We start from the raw sequence: 21662 nt of genomic DNA, 5'->3' as shown, positions 1-21662 counted from the left end.
AACCAAACCGTTGTCATTTAGGTAAAAAGGCATTTCCCAGTGGAATTTAGGTTAATTTTTTTTTCTTTCCTCAATCTTATAAAGTATCTAGAAATCTTAAAATTTGCACTGAATCTTATTTTTGGTATATACTTGACTGCAGCCATGAAATTAAAAGACGCTTACTTCTTGGAAGGAAAGTTATGACCAACCTAGATAGCATATTCAAAAGCAGAGACATTACTTTGCCAACAAAGGTCCGTCTAGTCAAGGCTATGGTTTTTCCAGTGGTCATGTATGGATGTGAGAGTTGGACTGTGAAGAAGGCTGAGCGCCGAAGAATTGATGCTTTTGAACTGTGGTGTTGCAGAAGACTCTTGAGAGTCCCTTGGACTGCAAGGAGATCCAACCAGTCCATTCTGAAGGAGAACAGCCCTGGGATTTCTTTGGAAGGAATGATGCTAAAGCTGAAACTCCAGTACTTTGGCCACCTCATGCAAAGAGTCGACTCATTGGAAAAGACTCTGATGCTGGGAGGGATTGGGGGCAGGAGGAGAAGGGGACAGCAGAGGATGAGATGGCTGGATGGCATCACTGACTCGATGGACGTGAGTCTCAGTGAACTCTGGGTGTTGGTGATGGACAGGGAGGCCTGGCGTGCTGCGATTCATGGGGTCGCAAAGAGTCGGACACGACTGAGCGACTGAACTGAACTGAACTGAGGATAGTACAACAAATTTATTGAACAAATACTTAATAAGCCTAAAAATGAATAGAATTTTATAAACAGTTAAATGAAAAGTATTCTAGATGGAATAAATAGCATAGAGATGAGGCTAGCTTAGAAAACCACAGGTGGCTCAGTATGGCTGAGTGAGGGCTGACCGTGGGAAAGAATTAGAAGATAAGGGAGAATGTAGGGGCATCAGCAAAATCTTGGAGAAAATTTTATGCCACAATTAGGAAATTTGGATTTCTCCGGTGGATAATAAATCCTTTGAAAGTTTTCAAAATCACAATTTGAAAAATATAATTGTGAACATGATAACAGAATAGATGAGAAGTGGGTAACATAGTGGGAGGCTTCCCTGGTGGCTCAGCAGTAAAAAATCTGCCTGCAATACAGGAGATGTAGATTTGATCTCTGGGTTAGTAAGATGCCCTGGAGAAAGAAATGGCAACCCGCTCCAGTATTCTTGCCTGGAGAATCCCATGGACAGATGAGTTTACATCTGTCAGACAGATGTAAGACAGATGGCGGGTTACAGTCTTTGGGGGTCACAAAAAAAGTCAGCCACGACTTGGCGACTAAACAACGACGTTGTAATGTTTGGAAAAAAGATGCTGAAGACCCAAATCTGGGTAGTGGTAGTGAGGGTGGAGTAGAGCAGATGTAGCCAGAGATACATAAAAGTTCAAATCCTCAGAATGAATTTGTGGGTCAAGTGGTAATTGAAACTTTCTTGCATTAGATAAAAATCACCTAGGAGAGTAACAGAGTGTTGGAATAGAGACTTAAGATAATTAGCAATCATTTACTTCCTGGTTTTCCTAGAACTTCAGGTAGGCTACATTTCCCAGGCCCCCATCCACTTGGATGTGGTCATGTGTAAGTTCTAACCCATAGCTTTTGAGCAAAAGTAACTCATGCTACTTCTATGTCTAACCTACAAAACCCTTTCATACATATCCTCCATTCTTTTTTCACTCCCTAGCTGGATGTTGATGACCAGCTTTGAATAACCTTGGAATATCCTTAGAAGTTACTGGATGAAGACAGAAATGTTATCAACCTGGGTTCCTGAATGACTCTGTGGAGCAAAGCACTCATTTCCTCACCCACTTACCTGGACTCACTATTAGATGGTTACATGAATGTGCAAACCTATTGTATTAACCTGCTGAACTTTTGGAGGGGTTAAATGCATTAACTTGGAGAATAATAAGATTTCTAGAAAAGTCAGAAGAGGAAGAGCTAGAAAGAAACAGTAAATTAGAAAGAGAAACATGAGAGAGTGTATTGTCATAAAAAGCAAAAGAATAATAAATTTTGAAAGCATAGTTTGGATTTTCTCTTATAGGGATAGGCCAGTGTTTCAGAAAAAATAAGATAAGACTTAATAGAGTGAAGTGTTTTATTCATTTCTAGCTATTAAGATAAAATTAATTTTAATTCTCTTGCAGAGAATAATATGATGAAGGATGTTCCTCCCTCAAACTACAAATTTATTAATACAGTTATATTACAAGTAATTATTGCCAGTTTCCTTTGCTTATTTTGGGTATGACTCCCAACATGAATAAAGTGTTGCCAAGTCTCTTAACCTTAAATGTTGTTTGTTTTCAAAACTAAACACACACACACACATCAGTCATAAGTATGGTTACTGGAAAATTCAACTCTATTGTTCTTAAATCTAAAAAATATGTTCCATGTGTTTACCAGACTATTTCGAAACTGCAGTTGTTTTGAAATTTTAAGGTTATTCAAACCTGGTATTCTAAACTTAATCATTGATTTTGGCCATAAAACTAAAGTTTATATTCCAGGGAATTCCACGTCTCATTGAATGAGCATCTTATACGTTCTGTCAGTTTGGATTAAGTTGTCTCAGATTTGATAAATTAGAAATTCAAATTCCAAAGCAATTATAGTTTTAAATGCTTAGTTTTAAGAGCTAAAAATTTTATCTAAATGACCAATCTTATAAACTAATATAATTAAATCAATAATTCCTAGTATTGAGATTCAATGAAGATATTAACAATATATTCACCCAGTTGTTTCTATTTACCTAGAAAAATTAAACTTATTCTATCTTTTCTTTTTGCCTATGACACTGCATTAATGCCAAAAATCTTCCTGCTTTGTATATCAAAACATAAATAAGATAAAAATAAGCTTCTAGCATATTCCATCAAAATTAGTCAAGCTTCTTACAGACACAGTAGTGATTTAAAAATATTTTTAGCCTGAGTAATGTTGACTATTATAGTCCTGATATATTTCCAAACAGATTCATATGACTTTTTTCTTGCAAAACATAATGTCCTAATTTCTAGATGGAATTTAGTGTTTTACTTTGATTGCTCTGTGCTTTTTTTCTTACTTTATAAAATAGGTTTATTCTATATTTGGTTTAATGAAACATTTCTTCATAATTAGATGTCTCATGAAATGTACCCATCAAATTTCCTATTTAAAGAAAACATTTTGTGTTTCTCAGTCTCTAATATGAGTACTTAAGAACAGGCCTATTTTGAAGCTTTCCGATTGGAGAAGTAGCTTTCTGACTCATTAATTCAACAGATTATGTTTGGATTTGAGCAATAAAAACAATTAAAACTCAACAATAAATCTGTGCCTAGTTTTTTTCTCCCTAAAATTAGCACAGTATTGAGTATTCTGCAAAGATAACAGGATAGCAGGATAATTAAAGCTGTTTCATATCATTCTCAGTTACCTACTTTTGATTTTCAAATAGAAGTGTTTGGCTTTCCTTTGATAATATTTGTTTACTTTGGAATTCTTATTTTTCAATTTTGACATTGAATAGAATGTTTGCATTTGCAAATGCAAACATCACCATTTGCATTTTTCTCTAATTCTTTTGAATAGAACACATCTACTTCTTTAATGGACCCATCTTTTATTTTTATCATCATTATTTTGCTTTTTTGGACTGACAATTTTATAATCTTAAAAGGATGGACTTCCATCCTAATTCAAAACCAGATACCTGATTTTCCCAGTATGGCATTGTCATTTAATCTTTTTCTCTATTCAGTTTCAATGCACAGTCATTCAAGAAAACAAAAAGTGTCTTACTGGTTTAATAAAAATAACGAACCTTCAAATAGTGTCTTTTGCAAAGCAATCAGGAGTTGAATGCAGTAATTCTGCTTTATAATACAAAATATTAGCTATAGATAAGTCCCCACTCTTGTACTTTTATCTTCAGAAATATACCTCTGTGGTTTTAATGCAACATACCTTTGGACAGTTCCATGTCTGCCAGTCTTCCCTGAAATCACATGTAGACAACACTGAAACATTTTGGATTCTTTTTAGCCACTGCAAACATATTCGATCATCAGTAACCCATGTGAGCCAACTGAAATAATAATCACTGCAAACAAATCAAAACAGAAAGTCACAACTATAAATCAATATCACATTCAAATAATTTCTTAATTTGTGTTTTCTAAAGGACATATTTTATTATTCTGAAACACTTAAGCCACAGGTAAGGAAGGCAAAATATTCTTTTAAACATTAAAAATTTAAATACACCTGCTAAGTTTTAGAGAACATATAAGAGTTCACTGATCTAATAGAATGATTTTATAATTGAATTTTCTCCCCAGTTGGGATTTTAATATCTTAGGAAAAAAATTAATACACAAGGCCAAAGTTATTGGCCAACTTACAGGACAAAAGCATTAAATTGCCTATTTTTCCATAGCTGAACTCAAGTTTTCACTTTTTAACTAATTAACAGAGAGCTAAGTGGATAAAAGACCACCTTTATTTCCAGGCAGGTTTGTGTTGGAAGCTAAGTTTTAGCTACAGGTCAGGGGTTGAAATTTGAGTTAGTATAATAATCAGAGATAGTGTATGCGAAGTAACTCAAACAGTGCTTGGCACAAAGTGGATGTTGGTGAAAGGAAGCAATGATTACTTGGCTCTGAGGGTGAATGTGTAGAGAACAACAATGTAAATAAACCACAAAATGTTGGACCTTGTTGTAAAAGGAATCACAGAGCTACAAGGGATCTCTGGTTCAGAGTCTGGCTTTATCTCCTACTAGTTATACTACCTTGACTAACATATCTGTGCCTCTGTTTCTATATAATATGGGAATAATAACATTACCAGTATGAAAGGTTGCTGTAAAGATTTACTAAGAATGCTTAAAGTGCTTACAAACTATACATACAACATAGTGAGTGCTCAAAAAATGTTAGATATTATTACATAGTTAGTATATTACGGATGCACAAATGATGCTTTCTTTTGTTCCACTTGCCTCTGGAGGAGAATGATGCATAAAAAAATCAGATATATTTAGTCCAGTTTTCATCAACCAGATTAGGGTGGGGAATAATGGATAATTGAAAAAAAAAAAGAATGTTTGATTATCCGAGAGTGGATTCACCTTGGCAAAGTCCGGCAGAGGCCTCTGATGAGGTGTTTTTTTCCTATTAATCAATCATCTGGCCCTGGCTGACCTACCTCCTGAGGCAGGAGAAGAGGAGTCAAGCCTTGTTCTGAGAGAATATGGGAAGGAGTAAGGATGCCAGCCAGACAGGGCTTATGGACCCCTCCCCGTTTTCCATGTCAACCAGAATGACCAGGATCAATTAGACAAGATCTCAGTGGGTACCATGCTGGTACCTTTCACAGAAATGAAAATGCTTCTGTCCAGGTCTGCCTGCAGTTCATCCACAAACAGATAATGCTACAACCAGGTCACTTCAAACAGACTGCATCCTAGTGAAAAACACTAATATTTGGAGGGGGTTGGCTTATCTTCTCCTGTTTGAGGTGCACATGTAATAAGCATGATCCACAAACACTGGGAAAAAGTAGGCCAGACTTGAAGGAAGCCAGGCTGAGAGCATGCATAAATTTTACTATCTCCTTGTTTGTCCCTAGCTTACACTCACATATCCAAGGGAAGCAGCACTTAGACTGAGTACTCTGGTCATCTTTATATGTATGTCAAGGGTTAGTATGTTCACATCAGTTTAGAAAACTTATTTGTGAATTTTAATTTTGCTATGTGTTTAGCTTGGCATGCTAATTTATTTATTTATTTTTGTTGTACAATAGTCATTGCAAACTTGCTAGAAAACAAATGTAAACCCTGATGAAGAAATTTCAGTGCTAAAATTCAGTTTAAAAGGTGGGGAGCATCAGAGATAAATATACCTTGAGGCTATCATTGCTGGTACTGGCACTTCTCTGGGACCTATATGCTCAGGGTAAGTGGCATCAATAATAAAGATCCGAACAACAGGATTCTTAGCTCCAGCCTGTAAAGAAAGTGGAGATAGATAAACTCACAAAATTCTAATTATCACCAACATTTTAAAGACACTTTTGGAATTTAGGCGTATTTTTATAAGCTAGTAATTGTTAGGTATATTACTGTTGAAAACATTCTAATTATAACGTTTACAAATTTCATTGCAGTGTAATTACAAATATTGTGCAGCCAGAGTGAAAATACATACTCTTAGTGATTAATGGGAGCTTTAATTCATAGGGAAAACTATTAGGGATTTAAAAATGCAGTTCCATAATCGATACTCTCTTTTCTGACTTTTAAGACAGATAGTTCGCACTATTATTATTGTTATTAGGATAATTGTAATAATTTCTCCATGTGCCAAGGGGAGTGCAGAGGGAGCTTGATTTGGGGAAGGGAGTGTAAAGAATAAATAATGAAAGACACTTTTTGCTTTTACCCTGTAATTTGATCTAGGACAATTACCAAACAGTCTAGTAGCTGCTTAAATTATTACTGCTTTCAATGCCCCCAGATTAGGAAAATTCCACCCCAAAATAAAATGTCATGTGGTTTACACTGTTCTTGCTTTGTGCTTTTTGCCTTAGCATATGCCCTAGGTTTACATGGCAGTGTAGTTCATGTTCACATATCTTCTTAGAGTTCTGTTATTTTACCACAGAAAAAGAGAACCTTAAAATTGTCAAATAATTTAAATCCACAAAAATTAGGCATATAGGCTATATATACAGTTGCCTCACTTCTCAGTCCAGTGTCAGATGTTCAGTAGCTTCAGCTTCAAAGAAACAGGAGAATTTGGGTCCTGACTTCTCTGTCAGTGTGAGTTGCTCTGACTTCTGGGTTTCTTCATCTCTTCCTGCTCCATACAACCTTCTAAAGATCCAAGTTCTTTTCCATCTTTTGGGTTCCAAGGATCATACCTCTCACTTCCAAATACCTCCAGCTTTCAGACTTAATACACAACCTTTGAAGGATCTTCTACCTAAACAGACACCCTCCCCCATACTCATTTCCTTTTCTCATATGATTTTTAATATAAATTTTAGACTATCTGGAATTTCTATTTCTCTCACTATGGCCACTTTGACTTGCTTCAGAATCCACTTGTGTCTATGCATGTCCTTCCCATCTTTGTCAATATAGGGACCTCTATAACAGGGTTCCCTTTGGCAAGGAAAAACAATAGTGACTTAAGAACAAATTACCTTCTAAAATCACTTCTACTTCTCATGCCAGAGGAGAATTTGTGATTTGATCTTTCAGATTTCCTTTCTAAATTAACTCAGACTACGACATTTCTCCACTGTGACATGGCCATTCTGGTGGAATTTATTTTCATGAGGCCTCTTATTTTCAGAAGGCCTCTCTTGAGAGGTGGGACTGCATGTGAAGTACATAAGCTAAGACTTATAGAATGTTTATGTAAGAAACATTGGCTCACAGCATGCCTAATTCCCTCAAAGAAGAACCTAGGCTTATAAACTTAAACTACCATGCTGCTGCTGCTAAGTCACTTCAGTCGTGTCCAACTCTGTGCGACCCCATAGACGGCAGCCCACCAGGCTCCCCTGTCCCTCGGATCCTCCAGACAAGAACACTGGAGCGGGTTGCCATTTCCTTCTCCAATGCATGAAAGGGAAAAGGGAAAGTGAAGTCGCTATAAATGTCCAGAAAAGACCATAACTCCTACTTGCTTTGACCTGACAGGAACATCACATTCAACGTCTTAATTTCCCATTCTAGTTTGCATTTAGATCAGAATTCAGAAGGAATTGCAAAACAGAACTTTACCCTGAATTTGGAGCATGAAGTAAGAAAAAAATTAAAATTAAGTTAAGCTTGTTTTTCCTCCATGATCTAGACCATATGTTTTTCAAAGACTGCAATGGATTTTGCAAAGACTACTTCATCCAGCACAACCAGATGTCCAAAGCAACAGATGTCCACATAAATAATAGAGCACAGTACAATGTTTGCCTTACAATGCACAAGGATAAGAAGCTCTCCAAACTTGTTGATCCCACCTCTATTCACGGTATTGGTTGCTCATTTTGACAGCAGGGAAATGGAAGCATCTGCTAAAAGTATTCCACATACCTTTGGGTATGGAATATTTATTGTTCTAGGATATTGTTCATCACCATAATAGGAATAGGCAATAACTGGTATCTCTGTGTCATTAAATTCTGCATACGCCAAAAATTTTCCATTAGGAGACCACCAGAGAGCATATTTTGTAGCAAGCATTTCCTCTGAAAAATAAATACTAGCATATTATTATTAGTTACTAAGATGGCTTACTCAAAATAATTGTAAATACTTCAAAATACATTGTATATAGCCATTTATTAACTGAAATAATTTAATAATGTGGATGTGATATATATCATGCTTTGGTTATCAAAAGATGAATAATCTGGGTATAGAGGAATAGTGTAACCTTATACCCTATATCAAACATCAATTAGTGTACTAGGGAATTGACATTAATCAGGAATGTATTTTTTAAAATAAAATCTCAACAATAATTAATTTTCCCATTGGGAGGAGCTTCTTTATAGTCATCTAAAGTAGCCAAGACAAGGAAAACCATACTTATACTACAGAGCAACATAAATTTGAAAGTTAACTTTCTGTTCTAGGAATATTAAAAAAAAAACCAGTTAATTTAGTTATATATATATATATATATATTTTTTTTTTTTTTTTTTAACAAAGGCAAGGACTAGAAGACCTTTTAAAGTCCAGTTAAGTCCTGGATCCTACATGAACTAAGAAAGAGGACAAAATTCATGACAGCATTGAGAACTAAGAAAATTTTCCTGCACAATAATATAGACAGCTCTTTAGTTTTGGATAAAAGGTTTATTTTGCAAGAAAAAATAAACCTGAGAAAAATATACTCACACTGCTTCTAAGGACCATATACTTCTTAGAATATAAATTATTACTACTGCTTTATAATGCTCATGAAAATAAATTCCACCAGTCTGATAACAAGATTTCGTTCTTTCAGAATATGTACGTCCTGTTCATAACCTGATAACAGCTTTCAGAAATGCCACCCTCATCACAGTAACATACCACTCATCTAAATGTTACTAAATGCGTGTGATTATTTTCAATTAAAAGCCTAACCGCAGCAGAAGAAAAAGAATACGATGTACCTTCGTAAACCCAGTCTGGGATTCCATTAAATATTTTATTTTCTTTTCCATTATATGTTATTTGAAAAGGTGGGTCTTCTGGTCTTTGTTTCAGATAGATATTGTTTTGATAGACATATGCCTAGAAGTGGTGGTAAGTTAGTTAATAAGGAGAAACTTCATAAGAAACACAATAAAGTTTGCATATTTGTGTTAATTATTCACCTAATACTTTTAAAAAGAGTGATAATCCAGATATGAAAAGACTTGCAACTAAGATACCATTTTAACAGGTCAAAAAATACCAACCAACTCACATTAACATTATGATTTTTAACATATAAAAGTTATGATTTTAAAGTCTATATATTAAATAAAGAATAATGTCTGCTATTATATTAGTTGCTTTTATTAAGTAAATAAATAATTGTGTATATTAACAGAAAGTCAAATAAATCTCTGAATATTAATAGCTAGCCAGATCTAATCTTTATTTAGAGTCCTTAAATAAGAGCTTGGACAAAATTTCATGTTGTCTGAAGCTAGTCTGGGAAACTTGTGAAAACCATATTTTTCCTGAGCTTTCTGGCACAACGCATTCTGGCTGGGTATGAGGATAAAGTTTTTGACTGCGATATTTAAAGAAGTCTATCCATGAGCTTGAGATTTTGCGGAATTCTCAGATGGGTTTCAATTTATCTAAACTCTTCCCATTTTTAACCACTTAAAATAGTCATAAATGTATTTTTTTTCAGGCAGGGAAATTTAACAAAGGCCAAAATCAAATGGCTCCTCTTTTATTTAAATGATTAAACACTTCTATAATTTAAACACTTACTAATTTACTCCCAACAGGCGACCAGCATAAATACTGAATTGGACGAGGAAGCTCATTTCTTCTTATAAACTCCCTGGAAGAAAAGAAAGAAAGAAAAAAAACAAATAAATGAATTTTGCTGTTCAGTGCAAATAATAGGTATAAAAAGAAAAAATTTAAAAAAATAAAAATAATGCATCATCATCTATGCTTCTGCAAACCTATAGAAAGAATGTGATATAACATGAGACAGAAGACATGGGGCAGTAGTTGCAGTTCTTAACTAGTTCACAGGTCATTTAATGTCTCTGGATCTCAGTTTTCTGACCTTTTATACTGAGGTGAATGGATTAAATGTTTATAGACTAAGTGGAAATACCTCTAGAAATTATCTAATTGAATCTCCCTAGTCTTGTGAAAATAAACTTAAGATTAGAGAAATGATAGGACTTTTAAAAAATAACATTGCTAGTTCTTGGCAGACCCCTCATTAAACTCAAGTCTCTTAACCCTCAGAACTGTAAAATTTGTACACACCAGGCTGAAATGGTCGCTGAAGAGACTTCCAGCTCTGAAATTCTATAATTGTGCTAAAGTTTAATATGTACTCTTCCACATTTTCATTCACAACCCCCATCCCTGTGAATGCATATGCATTTCAAATTTTTGAAAATAAGATGCCATTTGACAATCTCCCCAGGGATCTGACTTGAAATCAGAAAAGGAAAGGAACATCTGATCTCAAGCTAAACTGAAAAACAGATCATATACTGGGCAGTATGCCTTAAGCTTGAAAGTCCTCCACCCATGGGGAAATTTCAAATATGCATGCTTGTGCGCTAAGTCGCTTTAGTCATGTCCGACTCTTTGTGACCCTATGGACTGTAGCCTGCCAGCCTCCATCTGTCCATGGGATTCTCCAGGCAAGAATACTGGAGTGAGTTTCCATGCTGTCCTTCAGGGGATATTCTCAACCCAAGGATCAAACCCACATCTCTTATGTCTCCCGCATTGGCAGGCGTGTTCTTTCCTACTAGCGCCCCCTGGGAAGCCCAATTTCAAATATACTATTGGCCCAAAATCTCACTTTGATGCTTAAGTCATCCTGCAAATACTCAGTTGACTGACTTGCACCATGGAGACTTTGTAGTTCTTCAGCAAGAGTATGTTCAGACTTTTATAAGTGTTAGAGTCATAGGATGTCTTGTTTAAATTTTGACTATTATCTTCTTGAAATGAATAGTTTCATCAAGAATGCTTGTGTGGAGATGCAAAACAAGACCTGCCTCCAAGGTATAATGTGAGGCATCTGAAGGAAGACTCCTTGTTTGCCCCCTCCAAAAACATCTCTCCAACCTGACATAGGCTTGCTGTTTCTATTTTTCCCATCATTTTAAAGTTTGGACTCTTGTAAACACTTATAACACATGTTACCTAGATTTAACTTACTACATCACAAAGTATGATGCGGCCTAGCAAACATAAAGTATGCTGCGGCCTAGCAAACAATGAGGGAACACGGCACTGGACAGATCAGCTTTGACTGTAGAAAAAGTGATGCCCACAGAGGAAGAATCTTGGTGTTGCAGTGGGGATCCTGATCATAGAAGGCATTTTATAAGCACCAGGCCACTAGAATGTTCGGAACAGATCAACATAGGAGGGCAGAGGAAAAAGAATGTCTCAGAAGAGAAGACATTTGCCCCAATTTACTGCTCTGTCTCAAATCAGTGTCCATGTTACCTTGACATCGTAACATTGCTTTAGGTTTCCATATCCCATGGAATCATCTACGCAATCATGCAGACAAGCTGAAAATCTCAGCCCACAGTCTCTTCACAGCTGGCAAGCCACCACAGCAGCCATTGTCTGTTTTACAGTATGAGAGAAAATGGAGGACGGTTCTTTACAAAGGCTTTCATCTCTTCAGTTACCCTTCCCTTGCTTGAAACCAGAACTATCCTCATCTTCTCTAAGGTAGATTTTTTAAATAAAATTTTCAGAGGCACATAGAAGACTTGGAATGAATGATATTCAGTCTTGCCTTGAATTTCAACAAATTTGTCATTCTTCACTCCTTAAATTATGGTGTATTTACCTGACCAAAAAACAATCTGGCAAATTAGATAGTTGTGCAGAAAAACAAACAGACAATGGCTTGATTAAATTCACTGCACAAAAGCTAAATATTTAAAATGCTTCTAGGCCATGAAGTTTATAGAAACCATGATTAAAATACTAGTATTGTCATCTTCTTTTGGAATGTTATTTAATTCGGTGAACCTCCACAGAGATAGGACTTGGAGAACTTTAAAATGATTAAAAGAAAAACAAGGAAATGATTAAAGCCTTGAGAAAGTCTACTGAAAGGGTAAGGTTTCCATTTCACTAGTCTAAAGATTTTGGTAATAGGGTTACCACCTCAAACTCATTTGTGTCTCCCTGTCATATGCCGTCTGTGCTTGAGCTCACTTGCGTCTGATCCTTTTCCACCCTTTGAACTGTAGCCCACCAGGCTCCTCTGACCATGGGATTTTCCAGGTAAGAATACTGGAGTGGGTTGCATTTCCTTACCCAGGGGATCTTCCCTATCCAGGGACTGACTCCTCTGTCTCCTGCATTGCAGGCAGATTCTTCACCCAGTGAGCCATTGGAGAAGCCCATCTAAGAGTTGCTCAATAAACACTTCTTGACTTTGGTAACAATGGGGATACAGAGGAAAAGATTCAAGAGTGCATTGGATGGATTTAGAGTCTACATTATATAGCAGATCCTATTTCTTAATTTGACAGTTTAAGAAGATCAGAGTTATTCTTTTCTAAAAGAAGTAGAAAGAATTTAAAAGAAGTAGAAAGATAGTTGTCTTTAAACTTTTGTGCTTTTACTGGACAAAAGAGGAAATAGGCTGTAAGATTTTTAATACCTTTTCAAGCCATATAATTATTTTCCCTTTTATATAACAGCAAATAGGATATCACATTAAGATGAGTAACTAAACCAATTCATTGCCCATATTTAGAGTGATTTTTCTTAAGTGCAAATCTGATCATGTCATTTCCCATTTAAAACCATTCAGTGATTCCCTATTGTCATCAGGATGAGAACTAAACTCTTCTTAATGGTTTCCTTATTATTATTTGGCGCATGATTTCTGGCCTCAATTCCTTCCCAACCTTACACCACCTCCTATTAGTAAGCATGCCCTCCTCCAATTTCAACTCAACTGACCTACTTTGAATTTCCTGAACACTCTGTGCTCTCCCTTTCTTTTTAGGTCTTTCATGTTGTTGCTTCTGTCAGAAATTCTCTCCCTCAGTCCTTTGCCTACCTACTCATTCTTTTAATTTTTTTTAAGCTGTATATATTTCAAAAAATTAAACTCAGAGATACAGAAAATAATATAATAGATGATAATTTACTCATCTAAATTAAAAATATTAACATTTTACATTTAAAAACAGTTAGCATAAAATTAATTAAATTTAGATTAAATGCTACATTTCCCTCTGTTCTGCTTCATTCCATTGAAGGAGCCCCTCTCCCCATGTATCATTCCCATGCATTTTTGGTACTTTTATAGATATGTTTACTTTCATAAACTAGAAATTTATAATTAGGTGTTCAAAAGTAGGAAAAACAAAACTATGTTTTGTATAAAAATGTAAGATATCAGTCAAATAAAAACAGGTGAATATTCCAAGGAAGTATTTCTTTGAATTTCTTAAGTTGCATAGGTATATGTTTATTATAAAGACATAAGAAACTAAGATTAGAAATAAGATAACACAGTCAATCTCAAATTAGAGTCTGGAGGCTCTATATGAGATTGAAGTTGTGTTAATAAAAAGACATGACATTTTACCCGTTTGTAAGGTCGTAGATGTGATATGTTGCTGTGTAAGAGTATCTCCAAAGCTGTCAGGAAGAAAAGAGGCAAAGACAAATTATGATTCACAAGAGGCTCAGGTCAATAAGGTAGAATCATAGATCACTCAGTTCAAGGTTCAGAATTATAAAAGAACTGTTTTCACAAAGCACTAGGAAAGAGATGTTTTAATTCCAAATGAGTGTCATTTAAAGAGTTTTACTGTAGACTTCTGTGCTGTTCATCCAAATTCCAGAACTAATCTCAGCAGTGATTCAACCCTTACTCCATAAAAAGTATATCCAAAGACATTTCTTAATATAAAAAGCTTTTCTCTAACACTCTGTATTCTAAATTTGTTCCCTTTCTACTTAACCTTGATTGAAGTAAAATCACTACAATTTCCAAGTCCTGTAAGGATTACCCTGTACCTGAGTAATAATTATAATATCCCATAAAACTGGGTAAAGCTAATTTTCTCCATCATATAGTTTCTTTTTTTTTTTTTGTCATCAATGTATCAACCTCACTTTATTTATTTATTCTTTTTAAATTTTATTTTATTTTTAAACATCATATAGTTTCTTGTAAAATGCTTGCTTTTTTTGAGCATAGTTTTTTTCTTAATAATAGATATTGAAAAAATAAATAAGAGATATACAGCTTGTAATTCCTCCAGGAAAAAAAGAAAACTGCTCTTTTTTTCATTGTTTATCTGTACTGTTCAGTTCAGTTTCTCAGGCGTGTCTGACCCCATGGACTGCAGCACACCAGGCCTCCCTGGCCACCACCAACTCCCAGAGTTTACTCAAACTCATGTCCATTGAGTCAGTGATGCCAGCCAACCATCTCATCCTCTGTCGTCCTCTTCTCCTGCCACCTTCAATCTTTTCCAGCATCAGTGTCCTTTCAAATGAGTCAGTTCTTCGTATCAGGTGGCCAAAGTATTGGAGTTTCAGCTTCAGCATCAGTCCTTCCTATGAATATTCAGGACTGATTTCCTTTAGGAATGACTGGTTGGATCTCCTTGTAGTCCAAGGGACTCTCAAGAGTCTTCTCTAACACCACAGTTCAAAAGCATCAATTCTTCGGCACTCAGCTTTCTTTATAGTTTAACTCTCACATCCATACATGATGACTGGAAAAACTATAGCTTTGACTACATGGACCCTTGTTGGCGAAATAATGTCTCTGCTTTTTAATATGCTATCTAGATTGGTCATAACTTTTCTTCCAAGGAGCAAGCATCTTTTAATTTCATGGCTGCAATCACCATCTGCAGTGATTTTGGAGTCTGTCACTGTTTCCATTGTTTCCCCATCTATTTGCCATGAAGTGATGGGACCAGATGCCATGATCTTAGTTTTCTGAATGTTGAGTTTTAAGCCAACTTTTTCATTCTCCTCTTTCACTTTCATCAAGAGGTTTTTTAGTTTTTTGCCTCCTGCCATAAGAGTCATATCATATGCATATCTGAGGTTATTGATATTTCTCCCAGAAATCTTGATTTCAGCTTGGGCTTCTTCCAGACCAGTGTGTCTCATGATGAACTCTGCATGTAAGTTAAATAAGCAGGGTGACAATATACAGCCTTGACGTATTCCTTTTCCTATTTGGAACCAGTCTGTTGTTCCATGTCCAGTTCTAACTGTTGCTTCCTGACATGCATCTGTACTGTAGTTAAGTGAACAAATCAAGTATTATTTTGGATTTTATTTCTTAAAGGGTTTTCAACCTTTTGGCAAAGAAACTCCAGCATGTTGAAACATGTCTTTCTGAAGATTGCAGGTGACCAAGACCTGGTCCACTGGAAAATAATCAGCTGTCAGAACAGTGGAGGAGGGGCAAGCTTGACTTTTCATTCTCTGCACTGAGGGAGTTTTGCATCTCAACTAAATTTGAAAAATGGCAGTTAAAACAAAAGGTTCTTGATCTCAAAGTAATTATTAGAAGTTGAATTTGAAATAAATTCTTTTTCCAGTAAAAGTAGAAAAAAAAAGTTGATTATCTTCCCTCCACAACCTCATCCAGGAAGGGGAAATTAAGTAAGGCTAAACAGTCCAGCTATGGATACTGCTACACTACACTAGGCTTTCAAAGACACAGATTAAACTGTGGTCTAACCACTGACTGTATATTATTGTGCTTGAGCAAGTGAGTTAAATAAGATACACTGTGATAGTTCCATTTTCAATAATAATAAATATTTAAAAGGTTAAAATAAGTGAGAATTGACTAGTGATTTATGATGGCAAATAACATTTTTATGATGAATATCAGTGCCCCCAAAATAAATTTTTCCCTCAGCATGAAAGTAATTTTTAATACTTGATGATAGCCAGACAAAAATACCAAATTCTGAATTACTTGTATATTACTGTTATGCTTTGGGGATCCAACTAGAATTGCATTAATTTCTCAAGTATTTAGAGATAAAGAGACTTTTGTTTCCTCTTTTATAGACCAGTCTGTGGGTTAATAGGAGATGTAATCAGACAAATCCAAATTAAATTGCCAATACCTTTGAATAATCACTTTCTAGGTATGCAAATTGCCGATCAGGTGATAAACCATAATTTGAAGCATTCACACTTTTCTGAAATTATGAAGAAATTGATTAGAATACAGAAAAAATAACAGAGCTATATACATTTATAGTTCTAAGAGAATATTATATCATTAATATAGTGCCACATATACATTAAAAGTAATTTTTTAGAAGTTTAGGTAATACCTACCATATACAAAGAAATTTACTACACTTTAAGGGATGATGGTGTGATAAATAAGATACACTTTGTGATTTTAAGAGGCTTATAATATTAAACTTGTAAATAAATAACATTATAATTTAGACAGTTTTATAAGAGAGAGGTAAATACAACACTGCAAAAATTTTGAGGAAGAAGTGATTAAATGCAAATGAGAGGATCATTTGTTGCCCAGAGAAGGAGAAATATCAGCCAAGCTTGACTAAAAGATTACTAGGCTATTGAGGGTAGAGAAAGCAGGAGGTCCGAGGGTCTAGGACAGAACAGTGTGTGCGTATGTACCATAGGACTAGTCACTGAGCTCTTACTGAGCACTGTTCTAAGCACTTTCAAATGTTCCTTTATTTAATTCTTATACTAACCCAAAGTGGTATTATTATTCCTACTCTACAGAGAAGAATCTGAGGCACAGTGAGGATGGTAGAATGTGGAACCCCAAGGCCCCATAACTAGTAAATGAGAGCGAGGATCTGAACTCAATTTGCCTGGCCAGAAGAACTGAGTTTGTACCTCTTATCTCACGGGATACCAGTTCTACAGAGGAAGAAAAATGCTAGTAATTGAGGAGGCAAGGATAGTAACCTAGTGTGACTAGAAGAGAGAATTGGAGGATAACTATGGTGGGAGACAGCTGAGAAGGCAAGTTGGGTCCAGATCAGGTGCTCCGAGTTTGAACTCTGTTCCTTGGTCAGTGAAGAGCTGGCAGAGGTTTTTGAGGAGGAAGATGATGGTGGATACATACCATGGTGGTATTACTCAAAATGGTATATGATTCTCCTGTTTCAATATTATAAAATACTACATTATTATCTGTAGATTGATGAAGATATTCTTGTCCTTTAAACAAGAAGGAAAACAAAACTTGAAATGATCTCCCGTAACAAGAAATATATTTATAACAAAGAAACACCTCTCTTATTTTATAGACAGACTATTTTTTTTTCCTCTCTGTCCACTACACATTGCTTTGTCAAATTTAAAATAAGTTGAAAAAAAAAAAAAAAAACCAGTACGTTGATGGTGGAAGACAGGAAAGGATGCTTTCCTCTACTTTATACAAAAATGCTGTATTTACCAGTAGAAGCCTTATTTTACCAGTTCAGGATGATTAGGAATAAACTTGGATTTTCTCTGCATTAATTAGTTCAGTGGCTCAGTTGTGTCCGACTCTTTGGGACTCCATGAATTGTAGTACACCAGGCCTCTCTGTCCATCACCAGCTCCAGAAGTTCACCCAAACCCATGTCCGTCGAGTTGGTGATGCCATCGAGCCATCTCATCCTCTGTCATCCCCTTCTCCTCCTGCCCCCAATCCCTCCCAGCATCAGAGTCTTTTTCAATTATTCATTATAAGGAGAATAAACTAGTTAAAATGGCATGTTTCTTTCGCAAATATATATATATATATATATATACACATTCCATTTAGGCTGTTTTTGACTTAGTTTAAAACCTATTTATATGCATGTTATTTTCTAAAGAGAAAAAAAATATTCAATTTTTAGTGGCATTTTGGATATAAATTATAGTGTACACAATTAGTTTCTCTTACCATTTGTTTGATTAGATTCATTTAACAACACACTATTTTGAAAAACTATATGCAAATATCAATTTTATGGCCCTTAAAGGATTTGTCTTCAGGGTAGGATCTGTTCATTTCTTAGATTATCTAGATTAACAATGGAATTTCTCTTTGTAAAATTCTCATGACCTCTTTTAAATAGGTGCTTATTTCCCATTCTGAAAAGCTATAGCCTATGCTCAGCTTATTCTAACAATGCATTCTCAGATTTTACTGTTCTGCTAAAACTACAACTGGCATCATTATTATTGAGCAAATCCTGTCTAAGTAGTTCTGTCAAAAATGCTTTGGTGGCCACTTGACTTATCTAAATAATTGCTCTTTTAATCCATTTCAACTAAGGTGGCTTATGTTACAATAGAGATGTGCTGGCACTAAAAACACTAAAATCACACATTTAAAAAAATGTAAAAAATAATTCACTTACCTGAAATCCAATTTGGAAAAAATGTTTTATAAGAAAATGTCCCATTTAAAATATCCTTCAGTGTGAGTGCTCGTGTTGTACTCTCTTCAGAGTTGTGAACTTTGGGGAAGGAGGAAACATATCATTACTTAAAAGAAGATTAATAACTCAGATATCTCTCAGATATCATATAAAGAAAAGATCTGCCATTGCTAAATCCTTGTTTTTTGTGTGTTTGATCAGATGCTCCGTCGCGTCCTACTCTTTGTGACCCTATGGACTGTAGCCCACTAGGCTGCTCTGTCTGTGGGATTCTCCTGACAAGAATACTGTAGTAGGTTGCCATTTCTTCCTTCAAGGGATCTTCCTGACCCAGGGATTGAACCCACATCTCATGTCTCCTGCACTGGCAGGCAGATTCTTTACCACCAGCACCATTAACTCTTGTCCTAATGACTACCAGTGTTATTTATTTTTTTATAGAGAGAATAATGAGGCTTAGAGAAGTAGTTTGATTGCCCGAAAGGAACATGTTGTGGGAAAAACTTGAGAAGTGTGAAGGAGACCACGCTGAACATCAGAGACATTATTCTTCAGGCAGTGAAGAACTTTCAGAGATTTTTTTTTTTAATTTTATTTTATTTTTAAACTTTACAATATTGTATTGGTTCTGCCATATATAGAAATGAATCCGCCACGGGCATACATGTGTTCCCCATCCTGAACCCTCCTCCCTCCTCATTCCCCACACCATCCCTCTGGGTCGTCCCAGTGCACCAGCCCCAAGCATCCAGTATCGTGCATCAAACCTGGACTGGTGACTCGTTTTGTATATGATATTATACATATTTAAATGCCATTCTCCCAAATCATCTCACCCTCTCCCTCTCCCACAGAGTCCAAAAGATTGTTCTATACATCAGTGTCTCTTTTGCTGTCTCTTACACAGGGTTATTGTTACCATCTTTCTAAATTCCATATATATGCGTTAGTATACTGTATTGGTGTTTTTCTTTCTGGCTTACTTCACTTTGTATAATAGGCTCCAGTTTCATCCACCTCATTAGAACTGATTCAAATGTATTCTTTTTAATGGCTGAGTAATACTCCATTGTGTATATGTACCACAGCTTTCTTAGCCATTCATCTGCTGATGGACATCTAGGTTGCTTCCATGTCCTGGCTATTATAAACAGTGCTGTGGCGAACATTGGGGTACACGTGTCTTTTTCAATTCTGGTTTCCTCAGTGTGTATGCCCAACAGTGGGATTGCTGGATCATAAGGCAGTTCTATTTCCAGTTTTTTAAGGAATCTCCACACTGTTCTCCATAGTGGCTGTATTAGTTTGCATTCCCACCAACAGTGTAAGAGGGTTCCCTTTTCTCCACACCCTCTCCAGCATTTATTACTTGTAGACTTTTGGATCACAGCCATTCTGACTGGCGTGAAATGGTACCTCATAGTGGTTTTGATTTGCATTTCTCTGATAATGAGTGATGTTGAGCATCTTTTCATGTGTTTGTTAGCCATCTGTATGTCTTCTTTGGAGAAATGTCTATTTAGTTCTTTGGCCCATTTTTTGATTGGGTCATTTATTTTTCTGGAGTTGAGCTGTAGGAGTTGCTTGTATATTTTTGAGATTAGTTGTTTGTCAGTTGCTTCATTTGCTATTATTTTCTCCCATTCTGAAGGCTGTCTTTTCACCTTGCTTATAGTTTCCTTTGTTATGCAGAAGCTTTTAAGTTTAATATGGTCCCATTTGTTTATTTTTGCTTTTATTTCCAATATTCTGGGAGGTGGGTCATAGAGGTTTTTAAGAAGGAAGATGAGATGAGGCTCCAACAACTCTAGACCTTACAAAACTGAGATTGCAGACCACACATGCTTAGTTGCTTCAGTCGTGTCTGACTCTGGAGACGCCATGAACTGTAGCCCACCAGGCTTCTCTGTCATGGGGTTCTCAAAGCAAGAATACTGGGTAGGGTTGCATTTCCTCCTCCAGGGGATCTTTCCAACCCAGGGATCGGCTCCACATCTCCTGTAGCTCCTGCATTGCAGGTGGATTTTCTACCACTGAGCCACAGGGGAAGCCCATGCACATTTGACTAAAAACTCAGTCTTTTAAGCAGTTCTTTGCAGTTCCTCACACATGCTTGACTTAGATTTCTATTGACTTATAAATGATGTATTTTAGCATCCCAATTGGTCAGGTGACATCAGCCAGAATCCCTACCTTCAGACATCTCAAGAGAGACATTAATGAATGCAGATAATTTCTTATCCTGGCTAGGGATTTTTATAAAGACAAAGTGGACCAGAAGAAAAGAAAACCACGTCATCTATACAATTGACCTTGGAAATTCCAAGAGTAGAGGTTTTCCATATAAAAACTAATCTAAAGTAGTTCGCAAACCACAAGCAAAACTCAGGTGTATTTGAACCCTCCAAGACAATTATATGTTTCAAATGTGATTTCCATTCTCAGACCAAATTCATTGTAGAGCCTGGCAACAGTCTGCTACACCAGAAACTATGGTGACCAACTTCCAATCCTTCTTCACATCCATATTCCTGTCCTCCATTTCTCCTATCTTACCCCTTCTCCAGACCATCACTTATAGAACCAAAACGTAGGAAAGTGTCCTATGCCCTGGATAGGATATACAAATCTGGTATTTGCTCATGTAAAAATAAAACTGTCAAAGATGAGCTTTAACTTTATCTTCCTGCTAAACTCTTCCACAACTTTTCAAGACTCTCAAGATAAAGAACAAAACCATTAGTCTGGACAATAGGCACTGGCTGATCTGGGATGATCTATCTCTCCAGCCCTTTCTTGCCCTTCTCTCACTACTTCTAGATTCCAAACATGCTGGACTTTCTGTTCCTCAAATATTTACTTCTTTCTCTAGAGCCATTGCACCTCGTTTCACCTTCTCCCTTCTCCTTATAACTTATTTTCAGCCCTTTGTGCTTAATAAGAGCCACGTCCTCTAGCAAACCCTTCCTGACCCCCTGGTTTAGGTCTGGTTCCCTTGTTATACAGTACCATAGGT

At 36.0% G+C, this 21662-nt stretch overlaps 1 protein-coding gene across 1 annotated transcript in view; it reads right to left on the bottom strand.

Annotated features, from left to right (window-relative positions):
• The window catches only part of FAP (fibroblast activation protein, alpha), a 78086-nt gene that overhangs the window by 41311 nt on the left and 15113 nt on the right, over nucleotides 1-21662 (bottom strand). Inside the window, exons 3-11 of the mRNA XM_010859022.1 lie at nucleotides 18626-18724; nucleotides 17356-17450; nucleotides 16364-16438; nucleotides 13840-13892; nucleotides 9999-10071; nucleotides 9182-9302; nucleotides 8112-8266; nucleotides 5915-6018; nucleotides 3974-4109 (exon numbers count right to left, since the gene is read on the bottom strand). Coding sequence (XP_010857324.1) covers nucleotides 3974-4109; nucleotides 5915-6018; nucleotides 8112-8266; nucleotides 9182-9302; nucleotides 9999-10071; nucleotides 13840-13892; nucleotides 16364-16438; nucleotides 17356-17450; nucleotides 18626-18724 — 911 coding nt within the window. The remainder of the gene's footprint in view (nucleotides 1-3973; nucleotides 4110-5914; nucleotides 6019-8111; nucleotides 8267-9181; nucleotides 9303-9998; nucleotides 10072-13839; nucleotides 13893-16363; nucleotides 16439-17355; nucleotides 17451-18625; nucleotides 18725-21662) is intronic.

Source organism: Bison bison, unplaced genomic scaffold (assembly GCF_000754665.1).
Source record: "Bison bison bison isolate TAMUID 2011002044 unplaced genomic scaffold, Bison_UMD1.0 scf7180017864452, whole genome shotgun sequence".
In the NCBI taxonomy this organism is placed as follows: domain Eukaryota; kingdom Metazoa; phylum Chordata; class Mammalia; order Artiodactyla; family Bovidae; genus Bison; species Bison bison.
The sequence above is the reverse complement of the archived record's forward strand: the minus strand, read 5'-3'. Positions and strand labels throughout refer to the sequence as shown.